The sequence below is a fragment of the Lepisosteus platostomus genome, chromosome 2, assembly GCF_059453375.1.
Source record: "Lepisosteus platostomus isolate fLepPlt1 chromosome 2, fLepPlt1.hap1, whole genome shotgun sequence".
NCBI classification, from domain to species: Eukaryota; Metazoa; Chordata; class Actinopteri; order Semionotiformes; family Lepisosteidae; genus Lepisosteus; species Lepisosteus platostomus.
This window is the reverse complement of record NC_142612.1, coordinates 12,548,202-12,562,319: the sequence shown is the minus strand read 5'-3', so window position 1 is coordinate 12,562,319 and position 14,118 is coordinate 12,548,202. Positions and strand designations below refer to the sequence as shown.

Sequence of the window (14,118 nt, the reverse complement as noted above, 5' to 3'; positions counted from 1 at the left end):
GTGCTGTAGTGCACATTGGATGCTTTTGTTTGTGGTTTAATTTGAAACTAATGCCAATATTACAGCTGTGCACCATAATGCCTCAGTCCCTCACTACCTTTGAGATTATATGGTGCTCGCTGTATGTAGTTATTGACTTGATAATTAATTAGCTTGTTGCACTAGTTAATTAGGGGGACTGAGCAGCACTGAGGAGTAAAGGAGGAGAGTGATCAGGCTCTGCAGGTGGGAGAATGGAGTTTGGGTGCAGAAGAGGCAAAGGCAAAATCCGTACCAGTGCACAGTAACTTGTTAGGACACAGTTCAAGGACACAACAGCAGGATCTGGAGCAATTATTTCCACATATTTTCCCACAAACTAACTTTATTCAGGTATTTATGTATTCCTTATTGTATTTTTTTCTGTTTTTAATACAATTTTGAAGGGGCTTTCTAGAAGGAGTTCAGCTGAAGAAAAATATTGTAACAAAAGATTATAAAGAAAAGACAGTCTGTGTCACTAAGGGATATGTTTTTTTTTTTGTTAGGTAAACCTGTGTTTTGACCAATTTGTTTATAAGCTTGCGGACCAGATATTTGCCTACTACAAGATTCTGGCTGGAAGGTATGTAAATGCACTGAGAAAGGTTCTTTCTGATATCTGTAAATATAATAGGTGTTAAACTAGATATGAACATGAGGAAACAGGTAGAGAGTACGAAATTGGATTTTTACCCCTCTTTCATTGTGAAATTCTCTGCCTCCCATTACATTGCATAAGAAAACAATTCCATCCTCATAAAAACAGTTGTACATATGCCTTGCATATGGGTGTTTAAGGAATTTGCTGGTTTACTCCAGCAGATAAAACTACCATTGCTGCAATTAAAAAAAAAACAGCAATCTTACTGCATTAGTTTGGCAAAATAAGTATTTCTATATTTGACAATGAAAATGGGTATTTATCAACCTTCAATTGATATGAAGAGTAGAAACAACACCATTAGCATCATATGCTGACATATTATGTTAAGTTTCATATATTTCTACTCTCATTAAGGAGCTTGGAACTTGTACAAAACCATATAAAATGTATTTTTAGCCTTATAAGACTAGCTCTTACAGAAAAGGCACCAGGTAGTACTTCCTCTTCAGCTTTGTAGAGTCTGTTGCCTTTGTTTGATTATTCCCTTTTTGTATACGTTTAAAGGTGAACAACTTATTCAGTTTTTTTAGCTCCTCCGATGTCCATTCGTTTTCATAACATGCATCTCCACTGACTTCTGTTGACAGCCTGCTCTTAGACAAACGCCTGCGAGCAGAGTGCAAGAATCAAGGAGCTAACATCCCCTGGCCAGCTTCCAACAGATACGAGACCTTGCTGAAGCAGAAGCATGTTCAGGTAAGGAAACCTCTTGCTTCGCTGACTTGTAATGTTGTAGAATTCTGTACATGGGTATTGTTTCAGCCTCACCCGGTGTGAACCACGCTATTCATAGTTGGGCAGTCGCTTTGTTGCTGTTGCAGTAGTGTGTGGGCAGCAAATCAGTCTCTGCTCTGCTCTGAGCTGTGGTCAGACACAAAGGACTTGATCCTGCCGCTTTCCAGATATATAACTGACCTTGAACACCTCGGAATATGTAGCTGTAGGAGGATGATCCAGTAGTTGTCAGTGTGTGTTGTGCTGACTCTGTGGACTGCGTTTATTATTCAGGCTTGTATAAAAAATGGGAATGCTCAGTACCTAGCAGGTGCCAAAAGGAGAGAACTGGAGAGACCCTGCTGAGTTTATGAAAGCGTACAGAGCTGGAGGCCTCTTCACTGAGATATCAGATGGTCAGACAGCTCTGCTGCAGTGTTCTGCTTTTCATCCTGTTTTACTTCTTCAAACTGATGTGATTCCATAAAATTTCTTATTACTCTAAGGCCCGCAGAGAGTTCTGTGACTCCTCGGGTGGAACAACTTTCTCTGTAATGTTTGTCAAGTAAATCTGTCACATGCACACAGTTTTAAAGCTACATTATCCTAAACCTATAGAACCTTAGTCAGTATTGTCTAAAGTTATGCAGATGTATTGTATGTGTTCAGCCATATGTAATGAAATAGGTTTTAAACTTCACACTAAGCCTAATCAGCATGTGAGACCAAACACTATTAGGTGCAGAACTTCCTTTGCATAGATATTATTTTATTTTGCGCTTTTTTCTTTTTTCTTTTTTCTTTTTTCTTGGACACCTCTGCTGTCTTTGTAAGTGTGTTTAAGGACAAGATTTGTCAAAATACTGAAGGATGTTGGAGTCAGTCTGTAATCATAAGATTCTGTTGTATGTATGGTGGGCGGGGGGTGGCAAATACCAGGATTTCAAACCAAAAAATAAAACACATTTTCTTTTCTTTCTTTTTTTTTTACCTCGTATGATCAATCCAGCTCCTGGGCAGATCCATAGACCTGAACCGCCTGATCACTCAGCGCGTCTCTGCCGCCATGTACAAGTCCCTTGAGCTGGCCATCAGCCGCTTCGAGAGCGAGGATCTCACCTCTATCATGGTAGGCCTGTCTGTTGTGCACATGATGAATTGTAAAAGGCTCAACAAGGTTCTTCAAGGCTCAACAAGGTTCTTCTCTAGAGGTAGAATTTTGTTATTAAACACACAGTCCTTCCCTGCTTTGATTTAGCATTGAATCACATGAAGGTCCTGCTTGGAGCATTTGTAAGAGTAATAAATCAGACTTAAGAACAAAAAATAAAAACCCATGGTGAATGTGTGTAATATTATAGTAATTGAGTATTTTTTTAATGATTCATGGTAATTGATTGCAAGGTGGATTTCTGGTCAGAGCGTTAATCTTATGTATTCAGGGGCCTCATTTAATACTTCTGCTCCTTAAGAACATCCTGGTTCGCATCAACATGACCATTTTTGTTCAACATAAAATAGCAGTGTTGTAGTGACACTCATTTCTAAATTTAGCAGGTGGTCTGATCTGGATCTGAGAGTTGTATAGTGCATGATGAAAGTTGACCAGTGATTGATGCACTTTTTCAGGAGCTGGATGGGCTGCTGGAGATCAATCGGATGACGCACAAGTTGCTCAGTAAGTTTCTGACTCTGGACAGCTTGGATGCCATGTTCAGAGAGGCCAACCACAACGTGTCTGCGCCTTATGGCAGAATCACCCTTCATGTCTTTTGGGAGCTCAACTATGATTTCCTTCCCAACTACTGCTACAATGGATCCACCAACAGGTAAGTTAGCCTGTACTTCTCCACATTCGGGAAGGCCAGTTCATACTCAAAATAGGCACATGTTTGGTCATATCGGGACACTAATTGTGTTCGACACCTGAAGAAGGCTTCACAGCCGAAACGTTGTTTTCTCTCTTCTCTTTTCAGCATGGAATAAACCTGTTACTTGTTCCTAAATGTGTTATTACTTGGACAATTTCATTATTTTCTGTTTTCTATGAAAAACAAAAAGTTAGATATTGCTTGTGATTGCAATTTCCCTGACCATTTTCAAAATGGATCCACCTTTTGCTCAGACTGCATCTTTTCCAGCTGGCTGCATTACTTGGAGTAATTGAAAAGTAATATTAAATAGAATGTTACATGCAGGATATATTAATAAATGCCATTATATATATTTTTTATAATTACAAATAATAAAACAACTTCTTCGAAAGTTGAGAAGAGAAGTGGGGGTCCAAATACAAAACACTTAAAATGATTTTCCTTCTGCAGGATTTGTCGATTTAAATGTGAACAAATACTTGGCCAAAGTACTGATTCAGGCAGTGATTGACATTTACAGAGGATATGTGCTTCTCAAGATAAATGTATCCTGGTTTTGCAGCCATCTTGTGGCTCAGGCTGGAGGATTGGTCCCATGATGGATCTGCCTCTCTATCTGTGTTTGAAAGTGTTGTTATAGGGTGATGTCAACCATGTGGTCACCGCTGTCCTGATCCATCAGCCTTGCATCTCTTAGAGCCAGTGAGCTCTTTCCTTGCCCTGGTTATCCCCTCTCTCTGAGAAGAGTGCACTGTTCTCTTGCTGTTGGAACAGCACTCTGCTGCTGTGGCCATAAATCTTTGCAGCCCAGGTGTGCTCTTATGTGGAAGTTGTAATAACCGAGACTTTAATCCTTTCGGATTTTTGTGTGTGTGTGTGGGGGGGAAATGCTCATATTAGAATTTCAGTGTCTCCTTGGTTTCTGCAGATCGCCTCAATCCCTGCTTACTATAATAATATTTTTCTGTTATCCAAAACAAAGTGATTTAAAAGAATAATTGAAGTGCTTCACTTGCAAAGCCATGAGGACCTAGGGGTTTCAGATTTGCACCGCTGTGTGAGTGAATTTCAAAGTTCCTCTTGGCAAGACAGAGCTCACTCTCACTGCGGTAAGCTTGATCTTCTAAAGAAGTTGTTCATTTCTAAAAAAATATGCCTTGGCTTACCTTTTGATTTTTGACCAAAGCCCTTGTTTTCAGCTTTTCAAACCAGAATGTAAGCATGAGGTTTGCATCGTTGTCATGCTTCCAGGGTGGTGTTTCAGATATTGGAATTGCTGTGTTTTTCCGCAGGTATGTGCGCACTGTTCTGCCCTTCTCCCAGGAGTTCCAGAGGGACAAACCACCCAATGCGCAGCCACAGTACTTGTATGGCTCAAAGGTCAGTGGCTCATCAGTGCTTGCTTGTGAAGTCACGTGCTCATCACAGGTAGCCCTCAAAGGCCTGAAGTGTTATACAGTCCAGAAGCTGGAGCCAGCAACCTCTGAGAAAAGTGTGAAGGCCAAACACTTAATTCACCATTTCTTAAATTTGATCTCTAGGATTATCGGTTTGTTAAATAGTATAGGATAAGGGTGAAATCCACGTCAGTTCTGCTTATGAAAGGGGTGCGCGTATAACATTCTGTTCTCTGTGGTTCTAACTCTTGTTTTCAAATTCATTTATGATTAGTTTAATTCAGTTTAAAACTGTGACATATTGGTGATGTTCGCGGGATTTATCGCTTTAGCTGGCATTGATTAGATAAACGGGTTAATGAGCAGCTGTGGAAATATGGCAAGGAGGAAAAAAAAATCTTTTTCTCTCCACATTGTATTATCTTCATGGTGTTGTACGTGCACAGAGTACAGATTGGCTTGTTAAGTGCCCAGTGTGTGTCAGAGCCCTCTATTTTTGTCTGTCTTGGTGTGAGAGAGTAAAAAAAAATGAAATAGTGGGAGAAAAAAAGTAATGAATTTTAATGTTGGTGTTTCAATCTGAGGGACTGTTTTGAATGCATTTTCAGAACTATTAACTACTGGGACCTTAAAAACACGAATGTGATGTAAAGGCTTTTGCTCAGAGGCAGTTTTTGTGTCTATGTTGGGCTTTGTGTAAAGGCATCTTAACGTCTGCCATGTCGTATTTGATCTTATGTGTTAAGCACTTGTACGTACTGCTGTTGGTATGGTCTTGAAGGGTGACTGCAGAATTTGGGACAGCTGTGTCCTGAGGCCCCAGTCACCCATGATTTAATGAATTACCTGTCATGTACGTCTGTCCACCTCAGAGAATAGTTTCCATGTCAAGTGCACTAGCTCTTTTTGAAGTCTCCATAAACGGTCACCGATGATTTAGAAGTATTGGGGGGAAACGCCAATTAATGAGACTCCAACTCATTAAAAGAAACTAAAAAATGCAATGAGAGGGGTTTTTGAGTGAATATCAGCATGAAAGCTATACATGCCTTATGTTTTATTTTTGAAAGGTTATGATTTGTTGCCAAGGTACAGAAAACATGAGGATGTAACAGCATCAGACATTTTTTGACAGCTCCTTTGAACTTAATGAAGTAGTTTTAAGTTCCCCCAGAAAGGTCTTAAAATAATTTCAAAGTACTGTTGGAACTTACTGGAGCCCCTCTGGTGCTGAAAATAATGCTAATCTTAGCCTTAGCCCTAACGTAACCCCTAACCTAAAACCTCAAGCCCTACCCTTAGGCTTCACCCTGATGTCAGGGAAGGAAAGACCTTTTCGGATCACTCTTTTTTCACTCTTGTACATGAATTGCTGCAAGTGGTGACATTGACTTCCATGCTGACTCATTTTGGTTTCAGTTCTTCAGGGTTGGAAAATGCAGTGCGTTAAGTGTTTTCAGGCGTCTTAACAATGCAGTGTTTCTTTTCCTCCTTTGCCATCTTTAAGTGTTCTTTCTGAAACAGGATTTTATAGAGCCATCATACTTTCATTTCCAGTTATCAAAAACTGTCTCCTCTTGAAGAGACTGCATTATTTTAAAATATTGATCGGTAACTTGATTTGTAGCAATCAAGGACAGGTACTGCACATATCCTGAAATACTTTCCATCATTCATTTGCACTACTGTTTAGCAACAAATAGGATAGCAAGAAGAGTAAAATAGAATGAGGACGTTACTGGATTCTTTATTTTCCTGATGCTTCAAAAAAAGCACAATTGTGTTTCATATAGAATTGCATCATAATATTGTAACGCAACGGGGGCTCAGGCGGGCGCCCTTGCCGCTTTAGGTCGGCCCCCCACCGTCGGGGGCTCGAACCCGGGACTCCCGCGTCTCTCTGCAGCGACCCAGCCCGGTGAGCCAAAGAGAGATCGCTCTACAGCCCAGTAGCTGTAGTCCTGCTATCATAGGGAAGGGCGGTGACGTCACCTGCTGTGGTACGCCGGCTCTTACACAATGCCTGTCGGCCGTAAGCGTTACAATATCATTTGGCTTTTGTATTGTTAAACTTCAAATTGGCAGCCCAGTGGTTGTCAGTTGTTAGGGTGGTGTAGGGCTGACGGGGCTGAACAGACCTTGCCAGGGGCTGTTTGTTATTCTATTCAAGTGACAGAAAGCTACTGACTGCTAACATCTGACATCCCACTCCCTCTTCTGTGGAACAGCTTTGTACGACGGTTGTCTCGGGCCAGCTCGTGAGTCGGTCAGACAGCAGCATTGAAAACTCTTGTTTTATTGACTTAGTTTCTTTGGGCATACTCCTTTGTGATTAATTGGCAACCGCAAATGTTCCCGAGAAAATGTTAAAGTACTGTACAGACTTGAAAGAATCGAGGGCAGGTGTTGAAAACATTTCTTATTACCAAATAAGTTTGTGAGCAGATTTGTTTGGCTTTCTTCAGCGCCAAAAATTCCCCAGAAACGAACAGGTAGCATTTTCACTGAATGATCGTTTAATATGTATAAAAGCAGAACTTGCAAGCTTTTAGCATTACATCTCACAGGATAGACTTTCAAATACGGCAAGTGTGGCTTCAATTATTGCAGGAAAATTCCAGAACATTTGACAGTTTGTGGAATTGGGTTAATTACCACCCCACCTCCCCGCCGCCTTCCAGAAGGGCTAGAAAGAGGATTTCTTCACAAAGGTGCCTTGTAACAACCAAAAGACCATTAATGTGATTTGCCATAGTTATTAAAATAAATGTGCGTTTCCATTGATTGAGATACTGGTCAAGTGTAGTTTTCAAGACCTCGAGTTTCGCCTTGTTATATTTGTTGTTTGTCTAATTGAAGACGGGCTTAATGTGTATAGTTAATAATATTAGGCCTGAATTCCTCTGTAAGAGGAAGAGAGAATATTGTGTCCTTCAGTTTAAATAGGTATTCTTTGTATTGTTACTATTAAAGCTTGTGAAAATTTCAGTGATTTTTTTCCCTGTAATTACAGATTGTATCATACAATAAGCCAGATTCCTGAGAAAGTAAAAGGCATTTTGAAGTCAGGTTTAGTCTGAACAAAAAGCCACACTCTGTAATGAAACATTTTTTCAAATTGCCAAATAAAACAGTTCAGTTCCCCAAAATGTTTGTAATGGGACACTTGACAAAACAAGTTGGCACAGTTAAGAATGTTAAGCACGTTCTGCGATACAGAAGCACAACCACACATTTTGCAAACTGTGAGGAAGAAGACAAATTCTTTTGTTTGAAGATAGGGATTTTCCAGACCCATTGATTTCAAGGACCTAATAAAAGAAAAGCGTTTTCCACGGATGCAGATAAAACTTTTTTTCAGCTTTTCAAAAGATCATTTTTTACCACTGCACTTTGTTTTAAAACGACATATTCTTCCATTGGCATGAAGGCAGGTAGTTGGTGCAATGGCATTCAAATATTTAGTAACACCTGACAACAAGACACCTACAAATAATCGCACACAGAAGAAGGTTTGTTTCTCTCCATTGTTGGTTGAAGAGACAGAGTAGCAGCTGAGGCGAGAAGGAAATAAGCCGGCTTTGGACAGAACTAGATATTCACGGCCTTTGCGATGGGATATCTGTGCCTTGGCTCGCCAGGGGCACCAGCTCGTGATCTTGGCTGCTGATCGCAGGGGGCCCCGCTGAAGCGAAAGGGTTTTCTATGATGGTAGCCAGCTGGGCATCCTCACCATTGTGGCCGCGGCCATGCAGCCTGGACTGGTCTTCCTCAGCCTCGTCGGCGGGCTGGGGCAGGCCTGGGTGGGCACAGCTCCGTTCGGGGTGGTCCTGACGTTTGCGACACCAGGTGTGCAGGCAGCCATACAGGAGGATGCCGGCGATGATGAGGAGGAGGATGCTGCTGGCCAGCCAGATCCCCATGGCCAGCTCCTTCCTCCCGCTGCCCGCCACCGTGCTGTCCTGCCCCAGCGTGTTGAAGATCCGGCACTGGTCGCTGGAGGGGTTGGCGGACTGGCAGGTCACGCACAGGATGTAGGTGGTCTGCGGGCTCAGGTTGCCCAAGCTCGTGGAGGTCTGGCCAGCCGGGACTCGGTCCTCCTTCAGGAAGTTCTTTTTGGAGTAGCCCGTAAGGAGGCTGTTCCAGTTGGGGTGGTACATGACGCTGTAGAAGCTGTCTATGCAGCTTGGGAAAGCTGGCCAGGTCACGGTGGCCGAGGTGGATGTGATGTTTTGAATTGCGATTCCCATCTTTCCCTGCTTTGTCAGCGTAGGTCTTGAAGGTTAAGTTTAAAAAAGTCTTCCGTTGCCAAGGGATTCAGTGCTTTTACCCATTTTCTGTAAATAACAATAAGCATTAGGACTGGAAGCAAGAAAAGGGTTTGCCTAAAGGTTTGATTTTAAACTAATGTCCCCCCAGTTGTGTCTGTATGTAACGCCAACAATAAGTGTGTATAACATCTTGTTTGAAAAATTATTGCTTGTTACACTATTTAAAGTTCTTTCATAAAGGGTATTTCAGCAGCTCTGTTATTGACATAACCCTTTTGGAAAGATAAGAGCAGGCAGGTTATCTGAATGAAAAGGAATTTAAATCTGTTAATAGCTAAATACCTCTTAGTGGCAGTCTGGCAAACCATCTGTGTGAGAGGCATTTGTTGGACATAATGTCATCAAGGTTTTTTTTTAATGTAGAGAAACTTAAAATTATTTTAATTCATTATAAACAATTTAAACCCTGATAAAAAATGCTGTGCCTGAAATAGGCCTAACATTTATCTGTAGCGCCCTTTGTTCGTGTTCCTTTTATCCTGAGTGCAGCTGTAGGTGATTGTTCTCTTTCCTGTCACAGTGAATACCTGTTGTCTTTGAGGTGCCTTCAAGTCCTGTAGGTTCCCCACTCATTACTCCAAGAGCCTTTTCAACTCTGTAAAAGCCTGGTTTTCCATTTGCAGGCTACCTGCAATTTGTCAAGGCTGCAGCATTGTCTGCAACATTTATTTTACCATAAATGCTGCCATGTTTTGATGTGGCATTGATTTAATCTAATTTTTAAATCCTTTCACATCACTCATTTTTGTCTCAGTATGTCAGTTCTTTCTCTTGCTTCTTGTGTCACAGTAACGTTTTAGGAAAAACATGATGATATGGACTGATTGTACCTTTCTTTAAATCCATTCTACAATAATACTGCAGCATGCTGAGAGATGTTTTATGTAAAGATGCATCACATGCTCAGTGAAAGACTTTCAGTTCAGTGATAAAATGGTTGCCTTACAGGACATTGAAATCCACACATAAGGCTGTATAAATCATTTCACCGAGTGCCACCAAATAGTTAGTGGGATGGGAATGTGTTGGCCAGGGATTCCTGAAATTTCCAGGCCTTGCAGCTGCTGGGAGCCCTTTGCTGAGGACAGGAACTGAAACAAAAGGGGGAAGCAAGGCTTTTTAAACCACCTACACGCTGATGGAGATCACTTTGCACTCGCATGTCCTGTTCTTTACTTATTCCTCTTTACTGTTCTTGGAGGAATGCTAACTCCTCTCCCGTGCTAACAGCAAGGTCAGTCACAAGAACTCTCCAGGATTATTGTCTGTTCCAGAGGATTTATGCTCAGAAACCTGACCTCAATTTTGAAGAGTTCAAGTTTTCTCACTTGACCTCTTTTATTGTCAACACTGCTAATTTCGCAAACCTCCTCAAGAGTGTTAACATTTGGCGGTGGGGAAATGTTAGGTGGCAGTCTGTTGATAGGAGAGTAGCATTCATTTGCAGACTAGTGGAATTTTTGTGCTTTTTATCGTGTGAGATTTCCATTCCAGGAGCCAGTATTAGCTATTTGCTTAAAACCCTTTCTACTTGAACGACAGTTGACATTCTTGCACTTTAATTTATGACTGTATTAGGTAACATTTTCATGTAAAAACTAGTGTTCTACAGTGCCTTAATGTATTCAGACCCTCCCCATGGTGTTGCATTTTGAAAAATTAAAGGGGGAGGAATACACATTTATAAACGTGTTTTATTAAAAAATTTACCGCACCAACAGATGTCTTGGTAAGTTATAATAAAAGCCAGCAAAAACTAAAAGTGAAAGCCCTAAAGGAAAATTATTGCATAAGTATTCAGACCTGTGCAATCAATATTTGACAGCAATTACAGCAGCAAGTCTTTTTGCATTGGTTTTAACGAACTTTGTACTCCAGCTTGGTGCAGTTTTAGCTCATTCTTCTTGGCAGAGTTGCTCCAGCTCTCTCGGGTTCCTTGGTGATCACTTGTGAGAACAGTGTTTAAACTCTTTCCACAGTGTCTCAGTGGGACCCAGGTCAGGACTTTGATTAGGCCATTTAAATACATTTGGATTCGTAAGCCACTCCAATGTAGCTTTAGCCTTGTGCTTTGTCCTGTCAAGAGGTGAGTTTCAGCTTTTATGTATATTATGCAGTTAGGAGTATTATGTATATACCTGGAGCAGCCAGTCGTTCGATTTCAGAATTAACTTGATATTGCTTATTAATATACTACATTAATATGGGTGATTAAAATACTAATTAATCAGACATTTGTAGAGTTTCTTTAGTTCTTAAAATTAGTTTTCTAGATAATTAGTCATATTCCTGTAATTCATGTAATCTAGTTATTAGTTTTCCATAGCTCTAACACTCAGCACTAAAATACCTTTTAAAATGTCGTTTATGGTTTTGCTTTTTTACAGTTTATTTTATATTCAATTGAAATTCAGCCATTCTATCACTTAGATTTTTGTTTTGGTGCAATCTGTTATTTTTCAGATCCAAATTCCCTGATTTAAGTGAAAACAAAAGAAAAAGCTTAAGACTATCAATCCGGTGTGTTAAAATGGCTTTCAAGCTGTTTAGAATGTATTTCCCATTATTTAAATCTTAAAATGTATTTTAAAAGAAGGTTCTGAATAACTGGAGATATTTTACAGCAGGAAACAGTAACCCTTGTAATGAACGAGTTGGAGTCGGAAAGGAGCTACGCTCCATTTTTCAACTAGACAAAAACTGATTTTTGTTTAAAAAATGTCTTCTCCCTAAGCCCCTTTTTAGCTTCATTATTTTGAAGGAAATCCTTCAAAGCAGCCAAAAAGAACCATTTTCATTAAAAAAAATCCAGTCTTACAAAGACTTTTTTGCTCCCTGATTTTACATTCGCTTTTTAACAGCGAGCCGTTTGATACAAGGTGTGTATTTACAGCCTCTTCTCCTCTCAGCTTGCCTGGCTGACAGTGTGGGCTTCTGCCGGTTTTCTAAGTTTTACTGAAGAGACCTGCATCTGTAGTTAAAATCATGCCCGGAGGGAATTGGAAAGCGTGTAGACTTACGTGCTGTCACAGAGGGGAAAGGAGGCAAGCTGGTTAGCACAAGAAGCTGTGCGTCTTCAGCAGAGAGGTCGTCCCGATGCTGCCTACTGCTGCTCTCAAGGAGTTCATTTGCCGAGTTGATTTTTCTTCACGGCCAGCAGCTGCCAGTCACTTCCCCACCCGGTGCCTCTGTTAGAGAGGGATCCCGCCTGTCGTCTTTGCTCCCACCTTTCCAGTGCCTGAAAGGGGGGGCTGGCAGCCTGAACGGTCTTTTGTCCCCTCGTGTCGCGGCGCTCCGTCGCTCTGTAGCATCTGCCTCCAGGAGCAGCAGCGCTTGCAAGTCCTGCCTCGTTGCTCGGCAAAGATGAAAGGCCAGCAATAAAGGAGAAGCGGCGGCGCTGGCGGGAGCACGCGGAGACAGCCGAGAGCGCTCCTGCTGGCTTTTGTTCTGCGGTACGAGCCCGTCTGTCTCGCGCGGTGCAGGACCCGGCCCGCCAAGAGCATGAAAACCAGGCGCTCGCAGCCCCTTCTCTTCAGCTGTGACGAGCACAGGCAGACAAGTGTCCTCCTCCATGAGCCTGAGCCCGCAGAGTGGTCGTGGAGGAGTGTATTCCATATGTCCATGAACACTGGAATTCTTATTCGCCCTGATCTCCCGGGACGTGCACAGTACAACAGGCAGCACCACACAGTGCAGGCAGTGCATTACAAACATAAGAAATAGTCACAGCAGGAACAATGGAGATGTTGTGGGGCATCGATTCTGAGGCATTGCAGTTAGCTGTTGAGGATGCACACTGCAGTAGGGTAGCAGCTGTTCTTGAGTCTAGTGGTCCGTGCTTTAACAGTGTGGTACTGCTTTGCCAGAGCACAGGGGGGAGAACAATTTGTAGTTGGGATCCTGAGGATAAGGGACCGTTATTTTTTTTTTTGTGCTCTTGTCATCTTTACCAACTCTCCTTTCTGAATAGGTCTCATTTCACTCGGCTTTAAAGGAAAGATTGGAGTTTCACAGTGTCTGTTTCTTGACCAGAAACGTTGCTGGTCTGCGATTTTGCAAAGAAAGTCTATTGCCACTAATGCAATGACTTCAATTCTGGTTATGCGTTTTAAATGTTTTCATCTAATTGGGAAATCCAGTTTGTTGTACCTAGATAAATATCCATTACTGTCTCTTAACAATGACTTGTGCACATCCTGTATGTGTGAGTGCACTTTTGTGGTAAAAAGTTTCAAATGGCTGCAGTACCCTGTACATTTGTCGTCAGAAAGTTGACCTAAAATAACCTTTATTAATGTGGATAATGTCAGGTAGTACCACCATTGCAGATGTCCCTGTAGACACAAACAGCTTAACCTTTGTACTGAACAGAGGTACTGTAGCTTTTGACCATAAAGCTTAAAAAAATAAAGCAAATACAAACTATGTAACCAAAACTAAAGAAACAAGAATTATTGTGGTAAAAATTAAACAAAGGAGCAGAGTGGAGAAATATTAAAGAAAGAAGTTGTAGCAAATGCTACAACTACTGTAAATGTTGTAGAAAAGCATGGCAATACATAGTAAGCAGGCTATCTTGTCACAACAAAAAGTATTTATGCTTCTTTAAATCGCACAGCTTTGTGACATTTGCTAGATCACAGAGTTTAAGAAGGGCTAACTAAGGTACAGTTCCATAAAAAAAGACTGCCCCCCTTTCAGGTTTTCTGAATTGTTTTTGCCACTGAATGTTATCAGAGCTTTATGTGGGTCTTTGTGATATATAAAGGGAGTCCGAGTACAAGTTTGAGTTTGTTTAAATATAATATTGTTTGGTGCTTGTTTAATGTATTTCACAAACTGTCACTGTCCCTGTGTGAAAAGGCTATGATGGATGATACCCCAGTACATGGAACTTGTTACCCACAGAGACTGGGATAGACATAATACGATTATGATATTAACCTGCTATGCTTAAGATGTGCTATGAAACTGATAGGTTCCAAATGAGTTATTTGGAAAGTCAAATGGTATATAGTAGCTATTACAGTATATAAATGTTAATTTGTTGTGTTGCTTGATGAAGAGTTTTCTTGAGCTGCAAATCACTACAAATTGCTGAAAGAGAAGATTGTGTT

At 41.2% G+C, this 14,118-nt stretch overlaps 2 protein-coding genes across 2 annotated transcripts in view; one reads left to right on the top strand and one right to left on the bottom strand.

Moving 5' to 3' along the window:
- The window catches only part of cyfip1 (cytoplasmic FMR1 interacting protein 1), a 64,497-nt gene that overhangs the window by 36,136 nt on the left and 14,243 nt on the right, over positions 1–14,118 (top strand). Inside the window, exons 19-23 of the mRNA XM_088598496.1 lie at positions 528–604; positions 1,273–1,381; positions 2,409–2,528; positions 3,029–3,228; positions 4,566–4,653. Of these exons, the coding sequence (XP_088454622.1) occupies positions 528–604; positions 1,273–1,381; positions 2,409–2,528; positions 3,029–3,228; positions 4,566–4,653 (594 nt within the window). The remainder of the gene's footprint in view (positions 1–527; positions 605–1,272; positions 1,382–2,408; positions 2,529–3,028; positions 3,229–4,565; positions 4,654–14,118) is intronic.
- Positions 5,721–13,159, bottom strand: fndc9 (fibronectin type III domain containing 9). Its single transcript, XM_088598532.1, has 2 exons — positions 12,022–13,159; positions 5,721–9,007 (listed from the first exon to the last, which is right to left on the bottom strand). Exon 2 carries the CDS (start codon positions 8,918–8,920, stop codon positions 8,270–8,272), a length of 651 nt encoding a protein of 216 aa, XP_088454658.1. The 5' UTR covers positions 8,921–9,007; positions 12,022–13,159; the 3' UTR covers positions 5,721–8,269.